General features: G+C 37.4%; 1 protein-coding gene across 2 annotated transcripts in view; it reads right to left on the bottom strand.

Annotated features, from left to right (window-relative positions):
* The window catches only part of CDH2 (cadherin 2), a 213475-nt gene that overhangs the window by 43752 nt on the left and 152068 nt on the right, over positions 1-17655 (bottom strand). For both annotated transcript variants that reach the window (XM_065890425.1, XM_065890426.1), the window contains 5 exons: positions 17172-17398; positions 15368-15514; positions 13472-13627; positions 9410-9554; positions 6607-6779 (listed from right to left, as the gene is read on the bottom strand). In XM_065890425.1, the coding sequence (XP_065746497.1) occupies positions 6607-6779; positions 9410-9554; positions 13472-13627; positions 15368-15514; positions 17172-17398 (848 nt within the window). The remainder of the gene's footprint in view (positions 1-6606; positions 6780-9409; positions 9555-13471; positions 13628-15367; positions 15515-17171; positions 17399-17655) is intronic.

Raw genomic sequence — 17655 nt, 5'->3', positions numbered from 1 at the left:
TCACCATAATGCTTACACAGGCTAAAATATTTCTCAATGATTTCCATTCCCAATCAAGAGTGTCATTTCGGCTTAATGCTCTCACAGTTAACAAGAGAATTTTGTAGGGCATTCAATTCAGCCTCCCAGCTGAAAATCATGAAAAATAAAAATTTGTTATGACTTTGAAATGCCATTTTTTTTGGCTGCTATTTGCACAAACAGATGAACATTCTCAAAAAAGAAAAAAATGGAATTTTTTACAGAAGATTAAAAAATGTACATAGGTATTATCTGGAGATATGGTTCTTTGTTAATGTCTACTTTACAGTGATCTTCAGAATTATATAAGCATAATATGTACAGTTTTCCACTGAGCTGAAATATTGGGATCAGTAGCTAATACCTGAAATTTCCTATTGCTTCAAGCAAGTCTTCAGATATCTAAGTTACAAAAGAACATTGTTATTTCTAAAATGCAGTGTTTCTTCGAGTAAAGAAAAATACCAACTTGGTAAATAATATAATCTCCAATTTTAAGTGCCTGATTGGTAAAAATGCTTTTACATTTAGTAAGGAAGTCATCGCAGTCTATGTTTTAGACAACCGAACTATTTAGAGCTTCTTGCCTAATTTAGTTACTTGGCATCTGGTTCTGAATGACTGACATTTAGATTTCATAAGAATTTGACTTCCCACCCTCATAGTTTCGCATCTGATCAAGGGGGCTTTGCTTAAAAACATTTCCTTGCTTTCTGTTCTAGAAAGGACAAAGTCTCAACCCCTCTGCTTGCTGTCAATCCTTCCATGTCTGTGACTCACCTTTCCCACCAAAGCTCTCACCTTCCATTCACTGACCCCATACCTTGAGCTGTTTGTATTTATCTTCAAATGCCTATCGCATCCCTGCGCCACTGCATTTGGCATTTTCCTCGGCCTGAATCAGTGGTTCTTAACTGGAGCGATTTTGCCCTACATCTCCCCCAGGGGATATTTGTCAATAACCTGAGACATTTCTGGTTGTCACAACTGGGTAGTGCTACTGACGTCTAATGGGTAGAGACCACAGACGCTACTAAACACCTACGATGCACAGGACAGGCTCCCACAACAGAGACTTATCCTGTCCAAAATGTCAACAGAGCCGAGGTTGAGAAACCCTGGCCCAGAATACCCTTCCCCCTTTATCTGAGCCTAGCAAACACGAAGCTTAAAGTCACCTCAGAGATGACTTCTGAAAGTCCTTGAGGAAGAGCTGTTTGCCTACTCAGGACACACCTCTATCACTGTTTCTAGTTTCTGAGGCTGTTATCAGTCCATCTGTCTGTCCTCCCCGGCTACATACACACATGCCCACACCCTTCCCCAGGGTCATCGCTTTGCAGACGTTTATGTCCCTGGCATATAGCGTAATGCCCGACACAGCATAAGCAAGGGACAAATGCTTTTGAATCTGTAGCTGGTGGATGAATGTATGGGAAACCTTGGGCCTTGCATTATATTATAAAAATCACTTCAGGTTTGGGAAAAACCATCTTCTTATTTACATGGCTAGCTATCATTTATTCATTAAAACATATATACTGGGAGAGTAAACTAGCTCACTGTTTCCCAAACCGCTAAACTGATTCATATACCATCTTCCCAATTCTGCTATATCCTCGTATTTCTACACCATGAGTCACTTACTATTTATCTTGACGTGAACTCCCTTTTAAAAAACAATTTATTGTAAAAGTACTGTAAATGGAAAAGTAGCATCACTTGCCATAAATATAACTCTAAAACTAAACACAATACAATGCCTGTGCTCGGGCAGTCTCTACTTGATGGAGTAGCATCTAAAAGACTTTTGGTCTCTGGTTTTCCCCAGAGGCTTCCCTACGTGTATCAGTTAAAACCATTATACTTGTGTGCCGTACTTTTGAAACTAGAGCCCTGAACTAGAGTGCTCTAGGTGAACGAAGAGGTGAGAACAGTCAGTCATCCATTTGGCACACATTTAATGAGTGTCTACTAGGTGCCAGGCAGTGTAGTGCTTACCCGGACAAAATAATGAACAAAACCAGAGATGGCTTTGCTGCCATTAAGTGAAAGAGACAAATATGAATGGGTCACAGGGCCAAATGTGCAATGCAACCATAGTGAGAGTAGGAAGAAGTGATGGGAGGAAGCTTTCGTAGGGTGCCTTCAACCAGTCCTCCAAACCTGGAGGGAGGAATGAATGCAAGACGCATTTTGGGGGTAGACTGAGAGGAACTTGACGGCTAAATCAATCAGTGGATGGAAGGCAGGGCACAGGAAAGGGAGGTATAGACCATGATCTTGGGAAACTGGGGAGGTGGCACACTGATCACATGAAATAGAAAATTCCTCAGGAAGCACAGATCTAGGGAGATGATAGGTTTGCTTTTGAAAAGATGCACTGAGTTCAAGGATGGACAAGTAAGTAATAATGTCTGAGAACTTGGGAGGGAAGTGCAGGTTCGTGACCCCGTTCAAATTCTTAAATGCAAAGCCCCAGTTCCCTCATCTGTGAAATGGGGCTGACAGTGCTATCTACCTTGTAAGTTTGTGGGCTAAAACATTTTTTTTGAATGGTTGCTGTATACCGGGGCATTGTTCTAAGGGCCTTGATAATAAAAAAATAACATTTATTGCAAAGGAGCACTAACTATGAGCCACACTATACATTGTGTCTCATTTAGTCCTCAAAGTAAACCTATAAGGCAGGTGGACTGTTTTCATCCCCATTTTACAGAGGAGGAAACCAAGGCTTAGGGAGCCAGGGAAGCTCTGCCCATTGACACCGAGTCATAAGCGGCTGAGAAAAGATTTGAATCCAGGTCTCTCTGAGTCCAGAGTCTGTACCATTAATTGTTGCGCTATATGAGTGCCCTCCAAGCAAGTGGGAATATAGGCACGGCCTGAGGGAATCCTGAGTGGGGGAAGGAGGCGGAAAGCCAGATTCCAAGGAGACCAGGAAAAGGGAGGGGTGAGAGGTGAGTATGGGCTGCCCTTCTTAGGAGTCTGCTGTTGACAAGAAGAAAATCGAGTAACTTCAACTTTTCTTCCAGGTCAGGTTCCTGTTCAAGGTGAAAAGAGGAGCACATGGACCTCAGTGAATACCGGGAGCTGGCAGGCAGGTATGTTGTCCACGTAACACGGTCTCCGTGTATCCGGAGGAACACACGCCACTGTGTGTGCCCTGGGGAGGGGCTGAGGACCCGGCTCTTGGAGAGTGAGCATTAGCCTGCTCTATAGAGAGATGGGACAGAAATCTTCAGGCAGGGGAAACAAAAGACAGAGAAGAATAGAATAAGTTCAGATCTGTACAAGGACTGACATGTGGCTGTATGGGCGGAGGGCATCAGTGGCTCCTTAGCAGGACGTAAGGAATTCTAGGAGCTTGGACTAAAGGAGGCTTTGGGACCAGTGTGCTAGAGGGTCTGGAGCGCCACGTTAAAGAGCTCTGACTTCATGCTGTGGGTTGTGGATTATGAAGGAACCAGTGGGGTTTGTAGGAGGGAACCTGCAGAGGAGGGAAGACCAAGACCACAGGAAACAGGAGAACATTCCTTAAGGAGAGAACACAGAATTGAGGGCACGAGTAAACGTATTATTTGGCGTGGAAAACAGGAAGCATAATTCTTTCTTCATCATGAGAAAAATTATGATGAAGAGTCAAAGTGATGGTGATCGTACACTGGATGCTGGGAATGGATTTACGATGGCAGCAGGGAAAATGAGAGTTAGTATGTATTGGACACTGTCCTGAATGCTTTCTGCCTTGCGTTACGTCATCCTTACAACTGTCCCATGGAGTGGATGTAATGTTATCATCCCCCTTCACAGATGGGGGAGCTGAGGTTTCAGGTTAATACACTGAAGGTCAAATAGCCCGTCACAGGCAAAGCCAGAATGATTCAAACCTAGTGAAGCTGAGGGTAACTCATCAGTAGTCCTGACCGAAAAGGGCAGGAGATGGACGTATAAAAGCTGGAGCAAAGAAGAAAATGCCAGGAATGGGTACCACCAAATCAGGCAACAGGAAGTCAGGTGGATAAACAACAAGGTCCTACTGTATAGTACAGGGAACTGTATTCAATATCCTGTAATCAACCATAATGGAAAAGAACATGAAAAAGAATATTTTATAAAACTGATAAAAAGGATATATGTAAAACAGAATCACTTTGCAGTACAGCAGAAATTAACATAACATTGTAAATCAACTATACTTCAATAAAATAAATTTTAAAAAATGTATTTGGAAACCCCCCCAAAAAAAGAAATCAGGTGGAGATTAAAAAATTGAAGACCGGCAAGTATGGTGGGGTACAGCTTTAGGCCTGGAAAAACCCCAAGAATTGGAATTTTTTTTAAACGTGGAGATGAAAGGTAAATAAAAAGCTGAATCTCAGTAAGCATTTCAGTGATTAGGAATCACTTAAAGGTGTCATCCATCCTGGGAGGATGACAACGGAAATGACTCAACATAAAGAAAATCGTGAATTCTAATAGAAATAAAAGCATCTCCAGCCTGCACGGAGGCCCGGAGATGTCAGAATAAGGTACCCCCGGCCTCAGGCAGAATTACCATAAACCATCCAAGATAGATACATTTTCCCCATGTTAAATGACTTTTAGGAAAGGAAGGTTTTCTATAATTTTCCCTAGTAACTCGTTGTTGTGTTTAATAATTTCACTGTTAAGGAGCAATTTCTCATACTGTATCTAACCCGTGATTCACCAGTTTTGAATTCACGTCCACATTCATTTCATCGGGTCGTGGATAGCTGCTTCCATTCACCGCAAGACATCCTTACCCAAAGTACAGCCTGACTTCCGACTTTCACCCTCTAAACTAAATACAGTCTCTTTGATTTTTAAATACAGTTGGTTTGCTTTGGCAAAACTATCTTTCATTCTCTATGCCTCTTGCTTTTCATAAAACGGTGAGGCTAAATGTGATAGGAATATTACCGTATGAAAACAAGATGAAGCCCCATTTCTGTATCTCACAATGAGAGTGTGAAATGAAAGAGAAATATTAGCTTTGGGAGATGAGCTATACCTACTTAGTATGTGAGCAGCCTGGCACTCAAGAGACAATATTAAAAAATATACCATATTCTCATATAAAATATAGCATTCATGCTGAATTTACTGACATTTAAGAACAGTATTTCATACAGTAATGGAAGAGGTGTAAAGACATACATGTTCCAAATATCACTGAACTAAAGGTACTACTGCAAAAATGAAATTTCAACAATCTCTGGTGCAAAACATTCCTAGAGGAAGAATTGTTGACACGTGGGAATTAATAAGCACAGTGTAATAGCCATACATCTAACTCCTAAGTAAGGTCTCAGCTCAGTTGTGAATTAAGTAATCTTGATTGGCTCCTGTTACTTTATTAAAGTGTTGCTAGCACTATCTTGCGTATACAATGAATTGCAACAGTAATGTTTTCTTCAATCCAATTCAAGTGGATGCTACTTACTAAGGCAAATAAAGCACCATAAAAACCAACTCCTAAAATCCTTGTCAATAATATTTAGTATGGTAGGTCTAATCGTTGGTTCCTTCTGACACACATAATATGAGGTCTTATCACTACAAAAGCTGGCTCAACCAGAAATCTACAAGCACGGATCTCTATGAGTTGGCACCTGGATAATTCACTCACACAGTGATCACCGATGGTCACTAATGACCTTGAGAATCTCTAAGGAAATGGTCAGAACAGAATAGAGAAAGGGTGTAAAAAATTTGTGAGGGCTAGAGTTTTCAGGAAAGGATATAAGCAGGGCTTGAATGGCAGCATGAAGAACTGGAAGGTTCAAGATCAAGAAAAATGGGCAAGACATTCCTGGCAGAAGGAATCACGTGAACAAAACACAGCAGGGTGCCGGAGCATGGTGGGCTCAGGTCTGTCACAGCGAGATGACCCATCTGGAATGACTGAAATACCTATTCCCTCTCAGCCTGTGATACTACATAATAGTTCAATACTGTCAAGATTTTATGCCTTTGCAACAAAATATTAGGCCAGAAATGTGTTTCTCTGAATTTATAACTTTAAAGGCTTGTCAGCAGAATGAATGCCATTCTTGGTGTTCAAACCTGTTAAATAAGTTAATCTTGTTTAAAGTTAAAGGGAAGGAGATCATCTCTTCTGCACTAAATCAGGAGGCCACAAAAATACTCATCATACATGTTATCTGTAGCCTCTTAGAAATACGAATGTTAAAAATTATCCTAAATTTATGTATACTTTATTTGGGCATGATTTTTCACTTAATTCCTCACCAAAACCTTTGAATATGAGGGAAAACAGAAAATGCCAAGAACTGTAAAAGTTAGACGCCAGAGGGTCATTGGCATAACTTAGTCAATGATCACATTAAATATTACATGGACCAGCAAAGATTTATCCAGTATACCTAGATCACCTGACCAACTTGAAGTTCTGTAGAAAGGAGTACAACAGATTTCTTCGTGACCGTGAGCACCATGAATAATCTTGTGGAGTTGTTATTACCTGGAGACAAACTGTATGTGACCCTGTGCACTTTTAAGATTACAAACAAATTCAAATACAGATGTCAGTTGGCTTACCTCTCTGTCTAGTCCAGCTGCCACTGTGATAATGTCCCCAGTCTCGTTGTTGATTGTAAACATGTTGGGCGAAGGGCTGCTTGGTGCCTGGGACAGGATTCTGTACCTCAGCATCCCATTGAGGGCATTTGGATCGTCAGCATCGATTGCAGTGACCGTCATCACATATGTTCCTAGACAGAGCAGACGTGGAAAATGAATGGTCACACTTCATGTCAGCGTCTCCCAAACGGAAGGTATATTTACCTTCTCCACCAATCTTCATTCCACTTTTTCAAAGCAACATGTAATCGTTTCGACTTGATTAAAAACACTACTGATAAGAACAGTACTCAATTCAAAAAATACTGAACATGGTTGTGACGCTTGAAAGGAAAATTTTTTTTTTTAAATTTACATCTATAAAGACTCAATGTTTCCATATACTTAGAAGACAAATTCACTGTATGATTCAAAGAAAGAACCCCTTTAGACCTTCACTGATATAAAATGCAAATACTAAGTAACATAGATGCCATCTGAAACTTCTCTTATGGCCACCAATGCCTTCCCTCTGCCGTATTTTTTCCGTTATGCAGTAACATCTAAAATGACATGCTGGGCATGATTCTCCCCAATGCCTAAGTCACTTTCTGAAAGTAAGCCAGCTGCGTAAGGACACACACTCCATTTACTGAGGTCGTGAGGAATCATTCCATGCATGACTGTTTTGGTACATTGAATATAGGGAGTTTTGCATTGTGGTTCATTATTTCCTAGGAGATTAAAAGAACATTGTAACAAACTCAGGGACTTCAATTTACTAGATATTGTGGAAAGGAAGTCTACAAAGCACCAGGATCAAATAAATTCCAACTAGCTAGACAAACTGTGCAACTGAGAAGTACAGAGAAAAGTAGTTACTATTAAAGATGGTTTGTTCTTTGTGATCTTTATAAGAACTGGATTATAAAATGTTCCATCTCCAGCCTACCATCTTTGTAAGTACCCTATGGTCAGTTCTAGTTTAGAGCCTTTACCGTTGCTGTTCCCTCTACAGGGTACATTTTTTTGCCCCAGAATTAACACATAATTCAAATCTCTTTTCAGAGCTCGTCCCTCTAAACAAGACACCCTATTTGATTATGTGCCAACTTTGATTATTTTTTTCCCAACATTTTACTGCATATTTACTTGCTTGTTCGCCTTTTACATTTCTCCTCTACTAGATTTTAAGCTCCAACAGGGCACAGCTAACTTGTCACTGCTGTATCCACAGTGCCAGAACACTGCCTGGCACACAGCATGTGCTCTATAAACATTTGTTGAATGAATGAATTGTTGAAACAAACAAAAAAAATGTTTTGGAATCTTGATCCAAATACTGCTTACAATATTTCATCTTAGTCTAACTCAAGATTCATGACATTATCAAACCTTTGCCTAGAAGGATGTTTTCAAACTTACACTGCAGGAAATCGACTCATGAAATGTCTTTATGTCTCCTGATCATTGAGAGTCATTTATTTATGGGAGGGATTTATGGCAATTCATGGTCAGATGCGTAATAAATATATCTGTAATGGTTTATTTTTGACAAGTTTTATGAAACAATACTTTTGATACAATTAGAAATAATAGAGGAAAAAAGAGAATGAATGATTTTAAAAGACCAAAAACCTTCCCCAGGCAAAAAAGCACAACGTTTATTTATCCTTAGAATATATGTAAAAGCCTTGTGTTTTAGTAAGGATATGTTTAACATTTTTTGATTTTTTTTTTTTTCCTGTATTTAAAATACTGACGAATGCGACTCTGAAATGTGACTCAGAGCCACAGATGGTTGAACTTCCGGCACAGGCCCTGTCTTCCCACCCAGCTGCCTGCACACCCCACTCTTCTGAGGATACAGACAAGTGTATTTGGACCAGGAAAAGTGCCAGTTTAAGGCATAGTTGGCTATATCTATAAATTGGCTTATGCAAATCCAGTATAGATGACGAAGGAAACGCATAGCGTAAGTTGAAATGTCGAGGCTTTCTTACATACAAAATATTAAACTATAATTAATTAAGTCTCTCTAAATACCCAAACATCTCAGGAAAGCTGGCAAAATGTTTCCTTTTACCATCTCTATCCCAACTGATTTTCTTGTCCACAAGTTTTCCAAACTCAAGAGACCTTTCTGGCCTTGGTATTCCACTGTGACTGAAGTTTACAGGGTTTTCAGTACAAGAATCTAAAATCTTGGTCAAATATCACTTCACAATGGCAAGAGGCTTTCTGGCAGCTGCTCTTTCTAGGCTAGGTCACTCTCCATGACACTAGTTTAAATGCAAGGGCTGCAGAAGACATTAGGGTCACCCTGAAAGTAAGTATCTTGTGTAGCTAGAGAACAGCAATCTCAGCTGTCACCAAGCCCCCTCTCTGCTTTTGGTTTTGCCCCACTGCCTGGTCCTAGGAACGCCACGTGTTCATAAACAGAAAGACCCTGGTCTTCCAGTGTTCACTTTCTAGCTGTATGGCCTTTATCAACCATAGCAGAATCAAAGGATTGTATAGATTTTACAGTCTAGAGTCAGATACTGTAGCATATATTTTTTCAAAGGTGGAAAAAGTTATTGTGGGCAGCAGAGGGGTATTTTTCTCTTTTCTCTCTTCAGTCTGTTTTTCCCTAAGTTACCTTCCTTTTTGCCTAAAAGCAGCATGAATGAAAGAAAATGACACAAAAGGCTCACGTGATTTCTCCTTATCCTGCTTATATACGTGTTGGATTACATTGCATTTCCTCAAGCCATCTCCATATTACGATCTTTGAACTTACCAGGCTTTGATCCCTCAGGAACCGTCCCATTCCAAACCTGGTGTAAGAACTCGGGTCTGTTATCATTCATGTCAATAACATTGATAACAATGTCAATCGGGTTCTCCACTTGGTTTCCATTAATATCCACTGCATGCGCCCTCAACTGCAAGAGTAATTAGAAAACAAAACAATTTAACAGATTTAGGTCTCGAGTGAGAAGATAAAAGACAACATACCCATGTTACCAAAACAGCACAGATGGACTGAAAACCAAAAGCTATTCGTCCCATCAAAAAAAAGGAATTCCCTGGTGGTCCAGTGGTTAGGGCTCCGAGCTTTCACTGGCGAGGGCACGGGTTCGATCCCTAGTTGGGGAACTAAGGTCCCACAAGCAGCGTGGTATGGCCAAAGGGGAAAAAAAAAGCTATTTGTCCCATCGAAATTTAAGTTAGCCAAACTCTATATAATTAGGGGAGATGGAGTAGCAAAAGGTCACCACTTGCTATCTGCTAGGCACCCTGCTCAGAGCTCTATGGATTTTACTTGGTTTAATATATATACAAAAGAGTGAGGTAGAAACAAATCCACATTTGAAGGTAAGGAAATTGAGCTTCAGAAAAGCTAAGTAACTTTACTCTGTTTATTGACAGAGCCCCTGTCCAAAGCCAGTTCTGTCCAGCTCCCAAATCCTTTTGCTAAGTCCGTACAAGAGTCAGGGTAATTAAAAATGTGGTACTGGCCTAGAATAGCCATAGAGAACAAGAGAAAAGGAGAGAATCTAGAAAGAATGAAGTGTGTACAAGGAATTTTGACTCTTTTTTAATTGTAAAAGTCACTCACTCATAAATACTAAAAGTACATAAGGCAGTTGTTACTCTCCCAAGGTTGAGTTCTCAGTATTATAGGTACTTCTCTAGAAATTTTATGTTTTTCTTCCTTTTTAAACAAATATAATCACTCAGCTACTCTTGGCAAAATATCTTCAAAATCTTTTCATCCGGAACATAGAAAACCGTTTCAATCTTTTCAAAAGCTATGTACTGTTCACTGAATTGTTTCGTTAAAAGAGAATGCTTCTATGATTTTCCTGTTAAGTATGATGCTGGCTGCTGGTTTCTGTCGGATATGCTTTATCAACCTAAAGAATCATCAACATATCCTTTTTTTATTTAGAGGTTAACACATGAAACAATGTAAATTTTATTACACTGGCCTTTTCAACACCTACAGAAAGAATCTCTTTTTCCCTTGACTTACTTAACACATTGATGGTATTAAATAATAATAATACTTTTATTACATTAAGAGATTCTTAATAATGAACTATCCTGGCCATTCTACAATTAATTCTATTTTGTTATGGATATTGCTCATTTATGTGCAAGTACTGAGAATCTGGAGATCAAGAATTCACCCCAAAATTGACCTGAAAATATTTATTTCCTGAGTTTTAACCACAGAAGTTCAGATAGTGAGAATTCGTACAGAAGAGATATTTAGAATTTTTGATATTGATATTATTTGTATTCATAGATTAGAAACTAGTCTAATTAAGGACTGGTCTATTGTGTGCTGCCTTTATTAAGTTTTCCTATTAATGTGATGTTGTTTTTGTGAAAGGCTTGCAAGTTTTACTTCTTTCTTTATGTTTTAGAACAATATAAAAAGCATTAGAATTACATGTTCCTTAAGGATTTTAGAAGAATTGGTTGATAGAACAATCAAGGCCTTTGGGAGGAGGGAGTTGAGTGATACTCCGGATTTAAAACATTTTTAGCTTTTTATATGCTTATTTGCCTGTTTATATCTAGGGGAGTCTTGCTCTACCACATATCAATATTTTAATACTTTTCAAAACTTCAATAATCTTAAAAGTTTGTACAAGTGCAAAAAATTCAACAAATATATTAATGAGAAAAATAAGAGTCTAAAAACAAACACATGCATAGGTGGAGTAAAAAGTACGGAATGCCATGCTAAATCAATGGGAATATGGTGTTGAGATAACTGCGCTGGCCGTAAAGGAAAAACAAAGTGGATCTATATCCCTTTCTTCTTTTACTAAACTAAACTCCACAGAGGTTGAACATTTAGAGGCAAAAATAAATAAATAAATAAAACAGATAAAATGGAGGAGATTAGCATCTTAGAGCGGGAAAAACCTTTATAAACATCTCTGGAAAGCCAGAATGCCTGATAAAATTAAAACAACAACAACAAACATCACCATGTAAAACCTGTAAGTTATAATAAGGTAAAAACTATAAACAAAGTTTAAAAATAAACAACAAAAGGGGAAATACATGACAAATCATGTATTGACAACGCTAGTAGATAAAAGGTTCTTAAGAGTACAGAAAAAGATAGACAACCCCCTGCCCAAATTCAACATAAGACAGGAGTAAGGATATCATGATATCCAACATATGCAACTTAAAACGTCAAGATAATTCTTTTACCAATAGTACTGGCAATAAATAAATAATGCCTGGAATTGATAATGGAGTGGAAAGTATCTACTATATAGTGGGAAGGTAGTGCAACACAATACAACTATTCTAGAGAACAATTTCACTATATTTATCAAAATAATTCCAATTTTAGGAAATTTTTCCAAGGATGTAATGCGAGAATGTACAGAGAGATGTTCATTGTCACATTATTTATACAGCAGTTGTAAAATACAACTGAAAGAACTAAATTACCCAAATATCTACCAGTAGGTAATTACTTAAAATTACTTTAGAGCAATCAAAAATGATGATATAAATAAACAGTGATTTACTGACATGGAAAGATGCTAAATCTTATGATTGCTAAGTGACAAAAGCTGGTTTCAGAGAATGATCCCAATTTCAAAACATTTATGAATCTCTGCACAGAGAAATATCTTACAGAATATCACCAAAGTTAGGGGGAAAAAAAAAAAAAAAAAGAAAATGGTTAGTTTTATGTACTGGGATTTCAAATTCTTTTCACTTTCTTATTAATACTGTATTATTTTAAAAATTTCATTTCTGTATTATTTGAGGTTTTTACAATGTGCCAATATTCTTTTCTAAGAGAAAATGATACTTTCATTAAAAGTTTTAGTAATTCCTATAGAAATTGGAGAAGTAATAAAGATCAACTTAGGTTTCTATATTAAATGCATGAAAAAATTGTTGAAATCTTGTTCCAGAAAAATGTGCAAGCGTGGCTAGAAAAAAATGAAAGAAAAATGCTTTCTGGAATTTAGACTTTAATATTAGGTAATTCTTGAGTTTTAAAATACTCATTACAATATTATTTTTAAATCAGTTTCAAACAAATACGTATATTAAAAAATATGAACATATAACTATATACAAAAGCTGTTATAACTTAATAGGAAAATGAATAAAATAGAAAAATAACACAAAAATTAGCATAAGAAATATAACTAGATAATATATCTAAGAAAAGATTGTTCAGACTGGCAGATTGATGAAACCAAGTATTGGCAGGGTTATGTGGAAAAGGGAAATCTTCATTCCCAACAGGCAGACCAAAATGGCACATCTTTCTGGAGTTAATATGACCAACAAATAACAAAACAAAAATGTGCTATCCATTTTCTACGACTCTAATGGTAATAATAATACCAGCAGGAACAGATAAAATGACAAACATAAATGTATATTAATAAGAAACTGCTATTAAAATGATAGTTTATATATTCAACGAATACTATACAGCCATTAAAAATGTTGTGGTCTTTATATAATTTATATGAAACAGTATTGACTCCTTTCATGTAAATTTGTTCTTATAAATTCTTAGCCACTTATCTGAAGGCAAGTATCAGCATGTAAACAGTAATATGATTTTAAGCAGTTTTAGTTTCTTCTATGGCATTGTTTGTTTTTTACCATGAGCATTCATCAATTTTATGAAAACAGTAAACTTATTAAAAATAAATTGAAAAGGCTACAAGTACATTTACGGTGTTAGAATGCTCAGGATCAAAGCTTTAAGACTGACGTGAGAGGCAAATGTTAAACCCTGCACACATTTGGAAGAGTATTAATACAGAGAATTATCAGCTGGCTGAAATCTTACATGAAACCGGGCTATGAGCTCGCGATCCAGAGGCTTGGTCACTGACAGCTGACCTGAGATGGGGTTGATAATGAAGATACCAGTTGGAGGCTGGTCGGCTCCCGGCCCAGTTACGCTGTACCGCAGAGAGAGGTTTTTATCTCTATCGGACCTGATCTGAGGGTCAAGAAGACAATCACATTAAACAAGGGACTAAATAAGCTCATTATCAGAGACAGGGCGTGCCACACCTCACGGTCTCTTCCAGTTACAAACGTATACCATCTCTTCCCAGAAAACCCTTGAAGCTCTGCCTGTCCTGCCCCTTTTCCTTGCTGCTGGGTGATGGGCTTCAAAACGAGATGTCACCTATCACCAGAAGGACTGGGGGCAATGTTAACATCTAAAAGAACACACACTAGGAGTAGTGCAAAAGTCAAAATTAAGGAGCATCAGTTTTTAAACAGAATCAAAGTCTCTCCTGGGAATCTGGAGGTTAGAATATTTAACCCAGTAACAGGTGTCCAATTTAATGAAGATAGAAATTGTTTACTTTTTGCACGATTTAGGATAAGAAATAATTGTCTCACCATAGTGTGAAAGAGCCTCACATGGGAACTCTAAGATTATGGTTGAGCCCGGAAGTGAGATTCCTGTACTTGCATCGTGCTAATGTTTTTCACTGCAACCAAAGCTTCCCATGTTATTTCAAGGTGGCACCTAATACCCCAAATTCTTTATTAATAACAAAGCATGCAAGAAATGATTTTATAATATATTTCTATTACTCTTAAAAATTATACCCATTATAGGTTCACTGCCTTCTCCTCCAAATACAACAATTCCCGGAAAAATAAGTTTACAGATGAGTGGTCATAGGAACAGGCTATAAAAAGGGAGGAAGGAGAACAGTACAGAGAAAGGGCCTGCTGAGCAATACTGTTTGGAGGTGATGATACGAGATATTTGTGTATTAGGTAAATACCTTTAATCCAGTAACAGAATCCAGTTTTTGTTTTGTTTTGTTTTTTTAGCTAAGGCAAAATTCTTTTCTTTTCTCATTCTCCATTAAAGTAGAAACACAGAAAACACCTCGATTGGGGGGCTACGTCTTTCATTGTTAAACTGAATTATAATGCTCATTATCATAGACTATACAACACAAATAAATGACTTATTAAAAAACACAGCTTTCTGTATGTATCCATTGGAATGTTAAATTAATCCTATACAGAAACATTTACTTTCTACTAGATGGGAATACAATGACTTTGTCTTATTTTCTTTTTGTAATAAATAAAAGGTTGCTCATTTTACTAAACATGTAGAGATATCCGTCATTTTGTTCTCTGGGTCTGATGGTATGCATTTAGAGTAACTGGAGAAAAATCTCACTCTTCAGCTCTGAAAGCCTATGTTTTTGCACAGCCCCAGGGAGTCTGTTAATGGTATCAGAGGTCATTTTTTATTTCTTTAGAAAACTCTCAAACGCACTTGGTACTGGCATTTTTAGCAATGATTGCCCCTTTATTTTTTCTTTGGCCCAAAAGCTATTTGTAGAGGGCAAAGATCATCACGGGGAGTGCAGATTTCAGACAGGGAAGCTAAGGTGTGTGGGAAAGGGTATGGTGTGGGTGTGAAACATGTTGGAGCTAAGGCATATGTATTCAGACACTGAACAAACTTTATCATCCATGAAATATAGGACTGACCCACAGAGTGCTCTATCTATAAATAATCTGAGGTAATGAAAAAATGGAGAAGAGACTGTTTATAACACTACAGACATTCCATCAATACAAAACATGTTTTAGTACATACATGTCATAAACTCTACCTTGTGAAAAAAGAGGCAAAAGCACTTCTAACATACACTTGACACATGCCATGGAGATCAATGAAATTGTGCCACCCTACCCTGACAAGTTCTTGAGGAAAAGGCCCTCTGGAGTTTTCTGGCAAGTTGATTGGAGGGATAACCCAGTCTCTCTTCTGCCTTTGTAGGTAGCCATTGTGCTTAGTCAATTGTCTTGGGAATACTATTTCTTCAATTTCTCGTGATTCCTTTGCATTAAAATACAAGAAGACATTCCTGAGTACTAGGAAAACATTTTCTGGAAGTACATCAATGTCAATGGATACCTGTAAGCGTAGGAATCACAGTTTATTATGAACAAGAGAATAGGTCTGGATGCCCTCTCCTCGTCCCCCTATTAAAATAATAGAAAACACCATAAAATTGTGGGTGACAGTGTTCACTGAAAAATTGAATTCCAAAAAATTTATTACGTGGCACAGCTGTGTAAACTATGTGCAGTTTCTATAAGCCATCTTAGATAGCAGTTAATATTGAGCAAAATTTAATAGTACCCTTTTATACATTTCTCATTAGTTTAAACCATAGTTCAGGTCATGTGCTACTATGTACATTAAACTTAGATCTTGATGTGCTAAAATATAATCTGGATTTCAAAAGAAATTTAATACATACTGCTAAGGAACGTCTCAAATATTTATGATCCTATTAAATCCCACAGAATTAATGCTGTACTTATTCTAAACCTATGTCAGTCGTGATGGATGCTGTAGATGACCCACTTTGCACATGGGGTATTAATCTCTGCTGGGTGTCAACATTTTCTTCTGTTTCTCCCTATGTCTGTAGACATTTTAGCCATTAGCCCTTGCTGCTTCAATGCAAAGATCCAAGCTAGTTTGGTGGAACACAGAGAATCATCAACAACAACCAAAGCATCTTTTCACTCAGTTACCAGTTCCTTACTTTATAGTACCCAAATGACATGATTCCCCCTAACAGTTGATAGATTAACAAATTACATTTCACATAATGAAAGTCCAACATTGGTATAAGAGAACAAATATCTTTTTCTCTAATATTTATTCATATTTGATTACGGCTGTGTATATCACATTTACAATTAAATACCAGAAAAGAATGTGTGTATTCTTATCTCTCACAGTACAATAAATATACAAAATGTAATAGTCATAAAATCATGGACTTGAGATTATATTAATCAACTCAAAGGACTAGAATATTCAGAACTAATAATGTTATCATAACTTTACTGTAGAAGTTAACGTTTCTATTTAAAATTCTTAAAATAGTGCCTTACACAAAATAAGTGCTCAATAAATATTGAACTGAATTGAACTTTACTCTGTTAGAAATGTATCTTATTTATTTTATCTTGGCTTATAGCAGCTTCCACCAGAGGGAGTATATTATTCCTAAAAGTCATGTCAGTAGTATAAATAATTCATACTCCCCAATTTAATTATTAAGAGACAAGACAAAAACCCAGTATTCCTTGACAGAAATTCTTTCCTTCTACTACTATAAATCTGTATTTCCCATCTAATAAATTTGGCTGGTGACATCTTACAAACAATTATTTTGTGGTTAAATTTAACATCTTATAAAGCTTCTAAGAAATTTAAAACAAACAACTACTTCTAATTTAAATTAAGTTATAAATCTCAAAGTATAAACAAACCTTTCAAATACAGTTTAGGATTGCTGATAATATATTTTGTCTAAGCATCTTATAAGGTTAAAAACAGCAAAATACTATTGTAGCAAATGAAGTTGATACAAAGTCAAATATTGGCCACCCATTAATGAGATGCAAAGTATGTATTTAGTTCAAACTGCACATGCAAACATAACTCCATCCAAAGCCATACTTGGATACTCTACCTTCACTGAATCCTCAGGTAAGGTTGGTTTGAGGCTCAATTTTACTGCCACTTGCCACTTTTCCTGAGTCTCTTTGTCTTGAGCATATATCAGGAACTTTGAGTGCTCAGAGGAGAGGGGAAAGCTTCTCACGGCATACACCATGCCATCTGCATCCACCTTAAAATCTGCTGGTTCGCTGCTTTCATACTGTACTTTTCTTTTCCCGTTGCAGTTGCTAAACTTCACTGCAAAAGATAATAAATACATAAGACTAATTATACCACAAAGGCAAAAACAACTATTCATCTAAAGCTATATCCTGATTAGGTTAAAAATAAAATGTAGCATCATGAAACACAAAAATTTTATTTTATTTTATTTTATTTTTTGCGGTACGTGGGCCTCTCACTGTTGTGGCCTCTCCTGTTGCAGAGCACAGGCTCCGGATGCGCAGGCTCAGCGGCCATGGCTCACAGGCCCAGCCGCTCCACGGCATGTGGGA

This window comes from Phocoena phocoena, chromosome 13 (assembly GCF_963924675.1).
Source record: "Phocoena phocoena chromosome 13, mPhoPho1.1, whole genome shotgun sequence".
Lineage (NCBI taxonomy): Eukaryota > Metazoa > Chordata > Mammalia > Artiodactyla > Phocoenidae > Phocoena > Phocoena phocoena.
Note: the sequence above shows the minus strand (reverse complement) of the source record. Positions and strands in the feature narration are given on the sequence as shown.